The 16,576-nt window shown below is 40.7% G+C and overlaps 1 protein-coding gene across 2 annotated transcripts; it reads left to right on the forward strand.

Annotated features, from left to right (window-relative positions):
- Positions 1 to 347: 347 nt before the first annotated feature.
- Positions 348 to 15,953, forward strand: LOC138797508 (cytochrome P450 3A29-like). Of its 2 annotated transcripts, XM_069977767.1 has the most exons (13): positions 348 to 550; positions 2,116 to 2,209; positions 4,573 to 4,625; positions 6,995 to 7,094; positions 7,189 to 7,302; positions 7,784 to 7,872; positions 8,396 to 8,544; positions 11,147 to 11,274; positions 12,030 to 12,105; positions 12,731 to 12,891; positions 13,136 to 13,362; positions 13,522 to 13,684; positions 15,147 to 15,953. In XM_069977767.1, exons 1-13 carry the CDS (start codon positions 480 to 482, stop codon positions 15,240 to 15,242), a joined length of 1,521 nt encoding a protein of 506 aa, XP_069833868.1. In that variant the 5' UTR covers positions 348 to 479; the 3' UTR covers positions 15,243 to 15,953. The 2 variants fall into 2 exon arrangements, with proteins under 2 accessions (XP_069833868.1, XP_069833869.1); XM_069977768.1 differs by lacking the exons at positions 348 to 550; positions 2,116 to 2,209; positions 4,573 to 4,625 and adding an exon at positions 4,808 to 5,899.
- The last annotated feature ends 623 nt before the right edge of the window (positions 15,954 to 16,576 follow it).

Genomic DNA, 16,576 nt, shown 5'->3' on the forward strand with positions numbered 1-16,576 from the left:
GAGACTAGCAGATCAGTGCTTTCTTACCCCATGGGTCAGGCTGTCTGATGCAGCCCTAAGCCTACTCATGTATGTCATATACTTAATGAACTATAAGCAATCTGATGATGTTGAAATATTAAATATGGTGCAATAGTGAAGATCTCATGCAGCTAAATGGTACCAAGGAACTTTGTATACATAGGATAATTTCAGAGAAGTCTACATTGTGTGGTTTGAGAAAAGAAGAAGCATATATTGTCTCACACATATAATTTCCTGGTCTGTGGCCAGCAGTGTTCCAAGCCCAAGGATCCCTCCCCCAGAGCAGCGTCACTACAGGGAAGAGAGCAGTATATAAACAGCTGCCTGAGTGCAGAGACAGAAGTGCAGGAAACCATCAAGAAGAAGAAGGGAAATACCTGAAGAAGTAGAAAGGTCACCATCTAGAAAAGACCACCCTACAAAGAAGAAAGATTACCATCTACCAAACATTAAGCATGTATCTCCTCCCAGATTTCTCCAAAGAAACATGGATCCTGCTCATCATACTGCTGGCACTTCTCACTTTGTAAGATTTCATCCTACATTCTCTTATCGTCTGAATTGTTTTTGTCTTTGTCTTTTCAGTTCTATAATAAGGAAATAATTGTGGCATGCACTCCTTGTCCACGGATAAGATATCTATCTGTATCTATAAACATTCCTGTCCCCTGCAGCTGGGGCCCCGTAGATCCATAGTAGGGAACTGAACCGAAATATACTCTAAGTTACGAAGTTACAGCACATGTAGGTCTGTGTTAAATATTCATAATTTATCTACTCCCTTTCTTAAAGTAAATATTTTGGGGTATAATGGATATACATAGTCATTCTTACCAGCAAGGCTGAGATTGTGTGGTTCACATGACTCGGTTTTAGACTGTTTATATCCAGATTCATTGTATGTATAATTGACCAGCCATTTCTACAAGCATGTATATTTCCTAAATATTTGTCATTTTGCCTAAAAGCATTTCTAGGAAACATCTGCCCCCCAAGGAATGGCTGACATCAGTTCCTCACTCCCTGCAGAGGAGGCACAGCGCTCCCGTATCTGCTGTTATTGCTATGATTATTATTTTACTGTGTTTCTGCTTCCCTGGTAATGGAACCTCCTCTAGGATTAGTATGGTAAACATTATCCTGTACACACCTTTAACCCTATCATGAATAGGATTTCATGATATGAAAATGCTGGTCAGGTGCAAAAAGTGTACAAGTTTATCATTAGTGCTATCCAACATAGTACAAATGCTGGACACAAGTGAAATATACAAAGCCAGCCTAAATGTAACAGTAACTGAAAAGACAACATCTTGTAAGATAAAAAGCCATTTTGGTAGTCCATGAATTTCAGAATTAAGACAGGCAGCAGAAAAGGTTAAAAATAAAATACAAACAATATTCACATATTAAATTCCCTTACTGCTCTACTGCAGATACCCTAGTTGTCCCATACTGTCTATACGACCACATGTAAAAAAAGCAAATTTATCCTCCTATAGTGTTGGGCAGAATGGGTATGTTGCGAAAAGACATTTATTAGCATGCCACCAACTTTTAGTATAGTATTTGTTTCCCTCTATGGCAAGGTCAGATGCCAGGGTGAAGGTCAGATCAACTTCTAATGTAAATATAATGATGATTGGAAATGACTGTATCAATGTTTACAGTTCAAGCAGTGGAACAGCACTGGTGAGTAATGGTAGAAGTAGGCAGATGAGTGCACGCCCCACCAAATGGCACCCAGTCCAATTCAAATGCATTGGAGACAGCACTTCAGGTGAAAGCAAACGTGTTAATTTATTCACATCCTACTACGCGACGTTTAGGATAACACTCAGACTTTTTCAAACATTTGTAGGATGTGAATAAATGAACAAGTTAGCCTCACTTGAAGTGCTGTCTCCATTCCATTTGTATTGGACTGTATCACTGTTTAGACACTGTGAACTTTTATAACATTGATCATTCTCAGAGTTTCCTATTTATTTATTATTGTTTATTATAGCTATAACTATGTTTGTGACACATCAAAAATCCTGAAACATTTGAATCATTAGACCGTTTTATCATTTGCCTCTTTTTTTCCAGTTATGGGATCTGGCCATACAGAGTTTTCAAAAAATATGGAATACCTGGTCCTAAGCCCCTACCATTTATTGGAACTTTTCTTGAAGCTAAAAATGTGAGTATAAAATAAAATGTGATTAAATCTGTGTTTGATTTAAATCTCCCCTTAATTTACATGTCTATGAATTATAAAGATACATTGTTCCTGACAGTAAAATGCTGGGAAACAGATAATGTTAACAGGCACAGATAGCAGCCCCTTTATTACGGTGCCTTGAACTTTTCCACATTTTTTCATGTTACACTCACAAACTTCAATGTATTTTATTTAGATTTTATGTAATGGACCAACACAAAGTACAACACAAAAATAAAAATGTCTGGTGGCGTGTATTTGTATTCGGCCCTCCTCAGTCAATACTTTGGAAGACCACTATTTGCTACAATTACAGCTGGTGGGGGTATGTCTCTACCAGCTTTTCACATGAGAAGGTGAAATGTTTGCCAATTCTTCTTTGCAAAATAGGTCAAGCTCAAACATATTGGATGGAGACGTCAGTGAACAGTAATATTCAAGTCTTGCCACAGATTCTCAATTGGATTTAGGTCTGCACTTTGAGTGGGCCATTCTGATACATGAATATACTTTGATGCAAGCCATATGAGCTATAAATGTTCCCATCAACTCTGACCAGCTTCCCTGTCCCCACTGCATGATGCTCCCCCACCATGTTTCGCTGCGGTCATGTGCAGTGTTATTTTTCCACCACATCACTAGGCCAAATAGTTTAACCAGATCACCACCTTCTTCCATATGTTTGCTGTGTCCCCTAAGCTTGGCTTGTGGCAAAGTGGCAAACTGCAAACGTGATTTGTTATGGCTTGTCTTTAAAAAATGGCTTTTCCTTGCCACTCTTATTCCTCTGCTCATTTCCTCTGCTCATTTCTACTCAGAAAGCTCCTATGTATTCCAAAATAGACGGTAAGGTTGTTTAAGGATACTGAGTGTGCCTGGAAATACCCAACCCATTCCTTACATAATCCTGCAAGACCTGTTGTGGAGTCACATGCAGTAGTTTAGGCTGTATGCTCAACCCCTTGCCGGTTCTCAAGCCCTCTCTATCTAACTTGGCAACCAGCTTAAGTTTATTATTGGCTAATGCTTTACTGGCAGATTGCCTTTGCCTACAACAAACATGCTGGATGACTAAGCACATCTGCAACTTCAGCTCCTCTGATGCTGTGGATTGTTACTCTACAGACACCATAAGCAACAAGGCTGTTTGCTACTGTGTAGGTACAACTAGGATAAAGTAAAATTAATATAATAATAACAGGAATCCTTTTATGTGCATAGATATGGCCATTTAGTAGAGAAGCCAACTGGGCACTGAAAATGTACAGTACTGTGTTCAAGTGTACATGGTATGTGACTAGACATAATAAAGAATAATAAAAGATCTGACCTTTACCCAAGCTATGTGTCTTGTTATCAGCACATGCAGAACTTCCTGGAAAAACTAGGGATTGTAAGATAACTTCATGAATGATTAACCTGAAGGACAACAGTACATAAAACCCAACAAACACACCCACAAGTGAGCATCTAATGTAGATGGGAGAGTTATTGATATGCCACTATTATTAGTAGTAATAACTGAAGAATATCACTGCAACAGACTACATAATAAAGTAGTCAGTCAGCTATATCCTAAAAATGTTCTCTCATCCTTAGCGCATGCCCCGGACATGCATGGATGTGTGAGTATGTATGTCTATGACTTTGCTACTTATGTTGAAGTCAAAATTCACATCACAGCAGGGCTATGTTCACACACTGTAATAAAGTGGTCGTAGTTTACTATGGCCCCTGTATTACATGTTCCTGTGGCCGACACTGCAGGAACATCATCTTTTTCCCATTTCAATTGTGGGCACCTTTGAGTGTGCCTGCAATCTAATTAAGCATTGAACAAAATGTAAAGTATGACCGGCAACTGTACTTTACTTTATACACTACTATTTACTACAGCTGCTGTTTGCCGAACTGTGGCCAAAGAAAAAAGGCATGCTCATTATTTTCTGCAGCCGCAGTTCAACAACGGGCGTATTGTATACTGTGTGTATACACTATGGCTGTTGTTGCATGGAAATAAAAGCAAACATATTAATTTAATTACCAACGGAGGTTCTTTTCATGGAAAAAAATGGCCGTTGTTAATTAAATTAATACGTTGTGTGAAGAGAGAATGTTATATGAATATTTAGGGGTATCTGTCTGCACAAACACAGGTCTGAAAATGAGATCCTCAACAATCTCCCTATGATGTTTATTTGTGAGTACAGTAATAACGTCATCCACTTGTAATAGCCAACTATCTAAAACAGTTTTTCTAAACTATACATCCAGGAATGTCATTGTGTGGATATTATCATTGCTTTTGTTATTGCTTGCTAGTAAAACATGATTTTTTTTAGGGAATTTTTGAATTCGACATGGCATGTTTCAAAAAATATGGAAAAGTATGGGGGTAAGTTCTGAAATATACTAAAATGTCTTTTTAAGGGGTCGTCAGGAGACTTTTTCATGTTTTTTGTGGCCAGACTAGAAGACTTAGAAGATATATATATATATATATATATATATATATATATATATATATATATATATATATAATATATCTCACAATAAAACATAATATTTATTCTACTCACTTGTTGCAATTTCTTGGTGATGTCTTGACACAAGGAAGTGGTTGTTCTGCCAATCACTGGCCGCACTGGTGACCCGCCTTGTGTTGAGACCAAAACCAGGAGAGGCTAAGCAGTGAAACCATGAAAAATGTAGTAGCGGAGGATTGTGGCAGGTAGGTGCAAATTTTTTTTTTGTTCTGTGAGTCCAGCCTGGCCACATTTAAACACAATAAGCAATCTTTGAGTGTAGTTACTTTCTACAGATTCATCCAGCTTATATTCCAACCACACAACATAAATAAATCAAGATTATTTCCTCATAAAAAATAATGAAAGAACCCTCAAATTAAATAGTAGTCACAAATGCCAGATTTGTAATTAACTTCAATAAAAAAAAAAAAAAATCTCCAGTCTTCCAGTACTTATCAGCTGCTGTATGTCTTGCAGGAAGTGGTGTATTCTTTCCAGTCTGGAGAGCAGGAGAGGGTTTTTTTTGGAGATTTGCTACTGCTCTCGACAGTTCCTGTTATGGACAGAGGTGGCAGCAGAGAGCACTGTCTCAGACTGGAAACAATACACCACTTCCTGCAAGACATACAACACAAACTCCTGCAACTGACAGATGTGCAGCACTACCCCCAGGCGCGTTTCTATTAGACTGACAGCAACCAATTACAGCTCATTTAGAGAAACAAAAGCTGTGATTGGCTGATATGTCTGAGACAAAAACCAGACAGATTGATAAATCTAGGCCAATATTTCTGTATGGTCCATTCTTATGTATAGTGTATTTTAATTACAGTTTAGTTTATTATTAAATTTTACTAATGAATTAAATATGTGAATGAGAATTAATATAGAGTTTTATAAAAATTGTGATGTACCGTAACTAGGGGACTTCTTGATGTGAATTATCTGTGTCATCTTCTCTCTTAAAGGTGACTGAGTTTCTGAATCTCCTCCAGACTGAGTGCCTTGGTCCGGTTCTCCCCTGATCCATGTAGTGTCTCAGTCCTCTGCTCTCTGGCTGAGTGCCATGGTCCAGTTTTCAGAGATCAATACTGCGTCTCAGCCACTGTTTAGCCCTCTATGGGGTTTCACAAACTGTTTGGTACAATTACACAATTTAATAGTTTTAGAGTCCATCCCTATATTTATGATCATTGCTTTTATTTTGGATTCTGCAATAAACCTTTTTTCTTTTATACTATTGTGAACACAGTTACCTAAATATATCCTATTCTGTGGATATATACAGGTTTATTATATCATTTACATCCTCCTGAAGATTTCCTGCTTTTAGGCAGTTATTTCTATTAATATATGTATGTTTTTGTGCTTATTAGATATAGTGAAACCTTCAGGCTGGGTTCACACTACGTATATTTCAGTCAGTATTGTGGTCCTCATATTGCAACCAAAACCAGGAGTGGATTGAAAACACAGAAAGGATCTGTTCACACAATGGTGAAATTGAGTGGATGGCCGCCATTTAATGGCAAATATTTGCTGTTATTTTAGAACAACGGCTGTTATATTGAAATAATGGCCATTATTTACTGTTATATGGCGGCCATCCACTCAGTTTCAACATTGTGTGAACAGATCCTTTCTGTGTTTTTAATCCACTCCTGGTTTTGGTTGCAATACTGACTGAAATATACTGACTGAAATATACGTAGTGTGAACGCAGCCTTGAAGTGTACCTGTCATTATAAAAAAAAACCTTTGACATGTTACTAAGACATGTCAAGGGTTTTGATTAGTCCGGATCTGAGTGTTCAGACTCTTACCGATTGAGGAGGAGCCAGGAGTACACCGCAGTCCTGTCCTGGCTCTGTGTCACGTGATGAGTCAGACTTATAATGAAAGTCTATGAGCCCGACTCTTAACTGACATAGAGAGAGGAGCAGACCGCGAGGCAGCACAGTCCTCTCCCAGCTCATTCTCACAATCAGTCAGGGTCTAAACACTCAGACCTGGACTGATCAAAACTTTTGACATGTCTCTCTGACCTGTAAAAAGGGCTTTTTTTATAACGACTGACACTTTAAAGAGTCCACCCCTGTATCAAGACCCAATTTTCTACACTTATTTTAATGTGAAACAAACAGTCCAACTTTAATTTGTTGAATAGAAGCATTTAGTATTTGCCTACAGTGGTTGTCATCACTATAAAGCTGAGTATTCCTATTTTCTGTACAAGGTCCTATGATGGGAGACAGCCAGTTCTTTCAGTAATGGACCCAGCAATCATAAAAGCCATTCTAGTTAAGGAATGCTACTCTACATTTACAAACAGACGGGTAAGTCCACCAGCCATATACAGTGTTGTTTTGTTTTTCGCTATTTCTGGCTATGTTGTTTTATGCATTTTTATTATATTTTTCTTATTTTTAGGATTTTGGCCTTAATGGACCTCTAAAGTCTGCAGTGTCAATCGCTGCTGATGACCAATGGAAGAGGATACGAACCGTGTTGTCACCAACATTTACCAGCGGTAAACTTAAACAGGTAAAAATATAGACAAATCATAAATATGTATATAAGCACAATTGTTTTCACCATAGAAAAGGCATAAGCTAAAGTGTGCTTGTGGTGACATTCACTAGTTGGTTCAGCCCACAACCAACCTCTAGACAGAGAAGAGAGAAGAGTTTGGTGCAGAGAGCTTCCCTGGCTCGCTGCTCTCCCATCTTGTTGCAGGAGTTGGGCTCCGTATACTTACTATAGACTCCTGCAATGACATGGGAAGAACAGTGAGTCGGGGAGTGAAGCACTTAGCCATATGCTTTGGCTAGTTCTATCTAGAGATTGGTGGGGGTTCTGACTACATTGAACTTTATAAAGAGGTAACAGGTTAGCTGTTTATGGTTCATTGCTATTCCATACATGGTGGGAAGAATCCTAGAGGAAAAGCATGACTAAATGCATACTACGCATGACACCTTTGTGCGAAGTTAATAGACCTGATAATTTCTTTTCATCCTCATAGATGTTTCCAATAATAAAAGAGTATGGAGACCTTTTAGTGAAGAACATTCAGAAGAGAGTTGATAACAAAGAATTTGTAGACATGAAAAAGTAAGTGCATCTGCTTATTATAATTTCTATAAACTATTGCCCAGCTGTAACTCCAGAGCAGAGTCTTATCAGCAGGTCCCTTTCAGTATGGCTGAGTAGCTAGAGGGGTCTGCCCCTAATATTCATTGGCATATGTGGTTTCCTTTACTCTGTCTCCCAATCCAACAAACATGTTGACAGGGGATTGAAACTTGTCATCAAATATACCATCCCTAAACCTCCACCATAAGGATATACAAAAGGCCTTTAAAAGTAAAAATTTAGCAATGCATAGTACCAGTGAAGTCATGGGAAAGGGAATGGTCTTCTTTAAAGTTATGCACCCTAGCATTACAAACCTATTCCAATCATTACCTTTTCCTACAACATGAGAGGTGGTTGCAATACTGTTGCATTTTGGTTCCTTTTTAGCATATGGCACAAGAGTAGATAGGAAAGTTAGTGGAAGTATACAAAGTAGGGAGACACAGGAGACTTGGTTTTATTTAGCTCAGTCTGTTACATTACCATTTTGCAATTCCAGCATCTTTGGAAACTACAGCATGGATATTGTTCTGAGTACATCTTTCAGTGTGAATGTGGATTCAATGAACAATCCCAATGATCCATTTGTGACCAATGGAAGAAAACTTTTCACCTTCTCCTTTTTTAACCCTCTGTTCTTAACAACTGGTAAGTTGATGAGATATCTGTTATAATCTTTAAGGATCCCTTGTACAACTGACTAGTTTGTTACATATTTAAATGATATTTACAAAACAGACAGGAGTGATGACAAGTCCTCTATAGCAGCGTTTCCCAACCGGGGTGCCGCGGCACACTGGTGTGCCGGGAGAACCCGCCAGGGGTGCCGCGGGATCCCGGTGGGAAATAAGCGCTGTCTCTTTAAGCATCCTGAGAAGCTGCGGCCGCGCAGCTTCTCGGGATGCACGGAGCACTTTCATGTTCCGCCCGCACTGTGAGCGGGCGGAACATTAAAGTAAGCAGAATATAGGAGCAGGAAGTGTCAGCGTCCTGCTCCTATATTCACTCCCATAGGCCGCCGGCACTTCATGCCAGCAGCCTATGGGAGGCCGGGACGTGACCTCTCCGGCAGGCGTGATCATGTGACGTCTTTACGCCTGCCGGAAGTCCCGTCCCCGCGGCTCGCAAGATGGAGCCCGAAGAAGAGGAGGAGAGCTTCTGCCTGCAGCCACAGCGCGGATTAGGTGAGTAGGATGTTTGTTTTTTTAAGGGGCAGAGCAGGGGGCATTATTAGTTCATGGGGGGCACCTCGGGGGCATTATTAATATATGGGGGCACCTCTGGGGGCATTATTAGTATATGGGGGCACTTCTGGGGGCATTATTAGTATATGGGGGCACCTCTGGGGGCATTATTAGTATATGGGGGCACCTCTGGGGCATTATTAGTATATAGGGGCACTTCTGGGGGCATTATTAGTATATGGGGGCACCTCTGGGGGCATTATTAGTATATGGGGGCACCTCTGGGGGCATTATTAGTATATGGGGGCACCTCTGGGGGCATTATTAGCTCATGGGGGGCACCTCTGAGGGCATTATTAGTATATGGGGGCACCTCTGGGGACATTATTAGTACATGGGGCACCTCTGGGGGCATTATTAGTTCATGGGGGCACCTCTGGGGGCATTATTAGTTCATGGGGGCACAGCAGGGGGCATTATTAGTATATGGGAGCACCTCTGGGGGCATTATCAGTTCATGGGGGCACCTCTGGGGGCATTATTAGTATATGGGGGCACCTCTGGGGGCATTATTAGCTCATGGGGGCACCTCTGGGGGCATTATTAGTATATGGGGGCACCTCTGGGGGCATTATTAGCTCATGGGGGCACTTCTGGGGGCATTATTAGTATATGGGGGCACCTCTGGGGGCATTATTAGTTCATGGGGGCACAGCAGGGGGCATTATTAGCTCATGGGGGCACAGCAGGGGGCATTATTAGTATATGGAGCCCACCCCTGGGACATTATTAGTATATGGGGGCATTATTAGTTCATGGGGGCACCTCTGGGGGCATTATTAGTTCATGGGGGGCACCTCTGGGGGCATTATTAGTTCATGGGGGCACCTCTGGGGGCATTATTAGTTCATAGGGGGCACCTCTGGGGGCATTATTAGTTCATGGGGCACCTCTGGGGGCATTATTAGTTCATGGGGGCAACTCTGGGGGCATTATTAGTTCATGGGGGCACCTCTGGGGGCATTATTAGCTCATGGGGGCACAGCGGGGGATCCTACATACAGGGGGCATCCCACATTCCTAGTCGCTTTACTGCACATAACACCAAACAGCGCAGTTACTTTGGGAGCCTACAGGAGGGAGAAAGGGAAGGAAGTTACTAGAAATGTAAATTGTTTGTCTCGCAGGTTCTGAAGAGATGAAAAGTAGCTGAGAGAAATCATCATGGCGGATGGAGAGGAAAAGGGAAAGTGACTCCTCAGATCAAAGAAGACGTCACCTGTGAGTCACTGTATGACGGTTTTCTTATTTTGTAGAACATTATTTAGTAGGGGTGCCCCGAGGAAATTTTTTTTTCCAAGGTGTGCCCCGAGGTGGAAAAGGTTGGGAAGCAACTTGCTCTATAGGAACCAGACATTGTTGATTTTTTTTTACCTGGCACCTGTATTAATATACATTCTATTACACACAGAAATCTTATAGCTGACATTACCAGGCATGGCTAAGCAATATTCAGCACCGTCACTTTATAATGATGTGACCATGTCCTACTATGAAAACAGATATAATGATGATTGGCATCTCACATGGTGCATTTGCATAATGGTCTGCTCCAAAGAGAACAAAATATAAATATTACAGCAAGGACAAGCATCACTTGCCATTCTGCTTCCCCCACAGCTTCTAACTAGAGATGATTGAACAGCGCTGATGTTCAGGTTTGTACAAACTCGAACCATCAGTATTTGACTCCCGCTGCCTTCCCGTTCTGTGGGAAAGGTGGAGACAGCCCGAGTCCTGCCTGGAAAACAGGAATACAACATATGGCCCAGGCTGTATTCCTGTTTTCCAGGTGTGACTCGGGCTGTCTCCACCTTCCCCAAGGAACAGGAAGACTGTGGGAGTCAAATACAGATGGTTCGAGTTTGTACGAAGCTGAACATCAGCGCTGGTCAATCATCTTTACTTCTAACACATATGGACCATAATGACCACTGTTCTCACTAAATGATTCCTGATATTCCATATTTTTTATAAGTAATTTTTCTGTATTATCTTTCTTATAGTTTTGTGTCCATTCCTTCTGCCTCTTCTGGACAAGCTGAATTTTTGCTTCCTTCCAATGAGTGTCCTCAACTTTTTTCAAGATGCCATAAAAAGCATTAAGAAAAACAGGCAGAAAGGAATTCACACAGTAAGTAAATGTTTAACACGACCTGGGAAACCTGGTGGGATTCTGCTCTGGACACCGTGATTTATTATTTTATAGTTAAGAGTAGGAGTTGATTTCTGAATATCAGAAAACCCCATCAGGAGTAAGGGATGGGTAAATATATAATACTGCAATATGTGAAGTAGAGAAGGTCCAGTAGTCACTACACCATCTCAAACAGTGGAATTAAAGATCCTGCTCCTGACATATGTGGGCTTATAGTTTTTATGATAAATCAGGGAATCTTTAGATGGGTGTGGACCTAAATTTCATAATAAGATAATGTAAAATGAAAATTGCCTGTGTCCTTTATGGGTTAAGGAATACATATAGTGAACTCTTAAGCCCCTATTACATGGGGCGATGAAAGGGTGCAAGTTAGCGCCTGACATGTCCCCGAGGCAGGGGGGTGCGGGGAGCTGAGGGAGAGCTGCCCAGGTGATCACTAGATCATCCGGGCAGCCCATAGAAGATAGCGGTGGCCTTCTGCTGCCGCTCCTAATACATGGGGCGTTGGCAGCATATTGCTGCTATCGTGATTGTTTATTTTTCAACATGTTGAAAGACAACGATCAGCTGACATCGTGCATGTCAGCTGATCGTTGTATTCTATTACACAAGGCGATTATGTCGTCCGAATACAGACAATAAGCGCTTTGTGTAATAGGGCCTTTAAATTGAGGGCATCATATCTTGTATATCTTTACATTCTCTGACCTTTACTTTGTCCTTTTTAGAATCGAGTAGATTTTCTCCAACTCATGGTAGATGCACAGTCTAGCAATGAAGGAGAGAAGAATCATGGCTATAAAGGTATGAGGAATGATTTTCTGCAGTCTTAAACACCAAAAATTAATGAGTGTTTTTTTTGTTGTGACAAAGACAGAAAAAGAGAACATTTCCAGTGACAACATGACTCCACACACAGAATAAATTGTAGTCAATACAGAGTATTACAGTAAAGAGTTACGTGCGATCCCATATTGTCAAGACAATGATAACATTTATAGTAAAAACCATAAAACAAACCTTTTGTGGTAAAAACTAACAAATATTCAATACAATTTTATGTTTCCAAATCCGCTACATATTTATACAATTTACGCCCCCTTCCAAATGCAGCCCCGTCCCCTTCCTGTCCCCTTGGTGAGCACAGCACAGACCCTGCACCAGGCGTAGCATTCATAGATCCCTCCCATTGTATAAAGCCATCAGCTTCTAGCTCTTCTCACTGTTTATAGCAGGTGCCACAGTTCTGGTTATTAATATCTGATCGGTGGGGGTCAACAAGTTCAAAGTCCTAGTAAGTCCCAAAACAAAGAAATTTTATGCATATGCTTCTATTTTTGGTTCAGGAGAATAATATAGGTTAGTTCTCATTTCACTCTGTACAGTATACTTATATTGGACTTAATTCTGCATTTTCTGTTTTTCACAGAACTGACAGACACTGAAATAATGGCTCAGGGACTTATCTTTATTATGGCTGGTTTTGAGACCACCAGCACCACACTCATGTTTCTGGCTTATCATCTGGCTACTCACCCTGATGTCCAAACCAAACTTCAGGAGGAAATTGACACCTTTCTTCCCAATAAGGTACCACCAATATGTTATACCATGTACTATAGTTACAGCTTATCAGTGGTTGAAAATTTTGCTACATGCGCCACAACACAGCCATAATGACTGGCATCATCATACAGATTTCCCCCAAAATAATTGTCTGAATATAATTTTTAACAATCTAATATTGATGTCACTAATGGTAAAATTCAGGAATGCCTGTTCCCATTACAAGGTGATCTCAGGGATAAGTAAGCAATGTATTCATTGTCCACAGGCTCCACCAACATATGAAGCTCTGATGCAGATGGAATACCTTGATGCTGTGCTTTATGAAAACCTGCGACTCTACCCCGCAGCTGGGAGAATTGAACGTGTTTGTAAGACAACAACTGAGATCAATGGCGTAACCATCCCAAAGGGTGTTGTAACGGTTATCCCGGCCTTTGCGCTGCACCGTGACCCTGACCTCTGGCCTGAACCAGAGGAATTCAGACCTGAAAGGTATCAAAGATATCGTAACATTTATTGGGATATAATAATAGGTATAAAGACACAGAATTATTCATATGAAGTTTTGCAGCCTGTAAACATGACTTTAGCCATTAACAAGTTTTACTGTTCTACAAATTCATATTATACTTTTGTATTTTTCATGCACAGATTTAGTAAAGAGAACAGGGAGACACAAGACCCTTACACCTTCCTACCGTTTGGAGCTGGCCCAAGGAACTGCATAGGGATGAGGTTTGCCTTGATCAACATGAAATCAGTCATCACCCTGCTACTGCAGAACTTCTCTTTCCGAACATGCAAAGACACTCCGGTAAGACACACATTACAGATGAATTCCTACTTATGAGAATTTCAGCTTGAAGTTAAAGAGTCACTGTCGTGAATTTTTTTTTTTGCAGAAATCAATAGTCCAGGCGCTTTTAAGAAACTTTGTAATTGGGTTTATTAGCCAGAAAAATGAAATTTTATCATGAAAAAGCAATGTGAAGCTCTCCTTCTGTCTTCATTGTTCTCCTATGGAGAGAGGGAAAAGAGACACCAAAAAAGGACAACAAAGAGTTAATTAAAAGCTACATTACCCTCTGTCCTCTCTCCTCTGATGTTACCACTGACCTCTCTGACCTCTGGATAGCACTCTGAATAGCTCCCCCGCTGAGTAATCCTTTGTTCCTTGCTCTCTGCTGCTCTCTGCCTACACTTCTCCTCCCTCTCTCCTCCCCCCTCCCCTCTCCATAGCACAGACAGGATGCGTCTGATTGAGATTTCCTGATTCTGAGCAGTCGATGACAGAAAGAAGAGGAGGAGGGACCTGGGAAAAGGCTTTTTAAATGAAGATAATGGCATATTTGCCTAATAAACCCAATTACAAAGTTTCTTAAAATCGCCTGGACTATTGATTTCTGCAAAAAGAAATTTCATGACAGTGACTCTTTAAATATTTATGTGAACGGTTTTTGTCTAGGAACTTAGCTAGACATATAAAGTGGATACAATAAAGGAGGTAAGCATTGCTTTGCATTACTTTACACAATGTAAAGTAGAAGGATACACCTCTTAAAAAAAAGTTTAGCTTTTAAGATCTAAAGTCATTAAAGTCATGTTTGCTCATATTGGTACATAAATGCACATATGCACGAGGAGGGGAAGAGACAGAGGTCTCCTGCCCTTAAAGTCATTGTGATGGTTCAAATAAGAATAATATTCTTAATATTTAATGCAACTACCTACTGCAGGCTCTTAATGGGTTTCAAAAGCATAGTAATACTGAGCAGACAGCTTCAAAGATGGTGTTCTATCTTGGGGGTGCCAAAAAAGTTGTCAAAAGTGTGAAAGACTCCAAGGCACCTCCAATGCAATAAGCGAAATAAGTATTCTGTGTTGAGGTGCCTCATCTGAAGAAGGGAGGAGAGGGGGTGTCTAATGATGCTAGAGCTTCTGCTGTAATGGCCAAGATCAGAGGGGAACCGCTGATCTGAGCCCTTTAACATAAGGGTCAGTTCATACAGAGTAAAAGAGGTTGAATTCCACAATGGATCTCTCCGTTCAAAGAATTGACATGTCAATTCTTTGAGCATAGAAGCGTGGATAGGAGGTGCGCGAGCCCTCCCATAGACAGGCTTTATGACACTGAGGCAGGCGGGATTCTGTGGCGGAGAGCTCCATCGCAGAATTCCACCTCTTTTACTCCGTGTGAACTGGTCTAACACTGTAAACCACCTTTAACAGAAAGAGTATTTTTTACAAGTCATAATGTGGTAAATCTAATCTTACAGATCCCACTGGAAATTGACACTACTGGATTCCTAAAGACAAAAAAGCCTGTTATACTGAACCTCGTGCCCAGAGAAGCCGAGAAGACTGAAAAGTAGATCCTGAAGATCGCTGAGGATGGCTATCATGATATCTTTAGTAAAAGAAGAACAAATAAGACCTAAGTACACTGCTGAAAGTTTGGGTGCAGAAAAGCTAGGAGCATTTATGTAAATCTTGCAAATGCCAAAGAAAACCTGTATAGATATACAGATCCATGTAAGATCCTGTGACACATCTGTATACATTCTTTCAGTCTTGTGTACTTTGATGACAGAACATCTACAGTGTATAGGGCTACAATGGCTATGTATGGCACCAAAGGAAACTGAATGTGTTTCTTTACCTCTGTCCAATAATGCTGCAGAAAGTATGCTGGGTGGTAGTACATCTTCTCTTCCCACATACTATTTACTATCCTAAGATGACCATAAGGGAAAGCTTTTGTAATAGTTGTTTAGATGCCGTATTATAATATCATGTTTATAGAAAGTTGCACTGTTTTAATAGGAAATACCCGACCCTGCTCTGGGCCGCAGTGACACCTTTAATCCATCGGGGGAAACAATTGAATGTAATAGTCAGGATAATATGCAGAATAATGGCTTTACAAAAGTCACTTATACTCACTTTTACAATGTATTTTGTGGTTATGAATCTCCACTATACACTGTCGATATACTTTGTGGGGACTGGGTAGAGGCAAGCCACACATTCTCTGATGCCATACAATGCAATACTATGAAACCAATAAAGACAACAGCAAGTTGTATTATGTGTCAAGCTTTAGTTTCTTAGTGGAAGAGGATGTAAGTGACTGTGTTGCTCTGGCATGGGTAAATGGAGATGTGAATGGAAGTCAAAGAGTGGACATGTTATAAAGGACCACTCACAACAACCACCACTCATATTCTGTATTCTCTCATTTCAAGCCATTTCATAGTCTCAAACACCAACAGCAGTAGGCTCCTGTGTAAGAGCACTATATGGGCCCCTGTGTAAGAGCACTCTATGGGCCCCTGTAGAGCACTATATGGGCCCTGTGTAAGAGCACTATATGGGCTCCTGTGTAAGAGCACTATATGGGCCCTGTGTAAGAGCACTATATGGTCTCCTGTGTAAGAGCACTATATGGGCTCCTGTGTAAGAGCACTATATGGGCTCCTGTGTAAGAGCACTATATGGTCTCCTGTGTAAGAACACTATAAAGGCTACTGTGTAAGAGCACTATATGGTCTCCTGTGTAAGAGCACTATATGGGCTCCTGTGTAAGAACACTATAAAGGCTACTGTGTAAGAGCACTATATGGTCTCCTGTGTAAGAGCACTATATGGGCTCCTGTGTAAGAGCACTATATGGTCTCCTGTGTTAGAACACTATAAAGGCTCCTGT

This window comes from Dendropsophus ebraccatus, chromosome 7, assembly GCF_027789765.1.
Source record: "Dendropsophus ebraccatus isolate aDenEbr1 chromosome 7, aDenEbr1.pat, whole genome shotgun sequence".
Taxonomy (NCBI): domain Eukaryota; kingdom Metazoa; phylum Chordata; class Amphibia; order Anura; family Hylidae; genus Dendropsophus; species Dendropsophus ebraccatus.

What these genes read in the sequence shown, in the direction of transcription:
- LOC138797508 (XM_069977767.1), top strand. Translation starts at nt 480, where the DNA reads ATGTATCTCCTCCCAGATTTCTCCAAAGAAACATGGATCCTGCTCATC. An exon ending in AAATATGGAAAAGTATGGGG is followed by an intron (nt 4,626 to 6,994) that starts GTAAGTTCTGAA and finishes TTTCTGTACAAG; the next exon opens with GTCCTATGATGGGAGACAGC. An exon ending in ACACCTTTCTTCCCAATAAG is followed by an intron (nt 12,892 to 13,135) that starts GTACCACCAATA and finishes CATTGTCCACAG; the next exon opens with GCTCCACCAACATATGAAGC.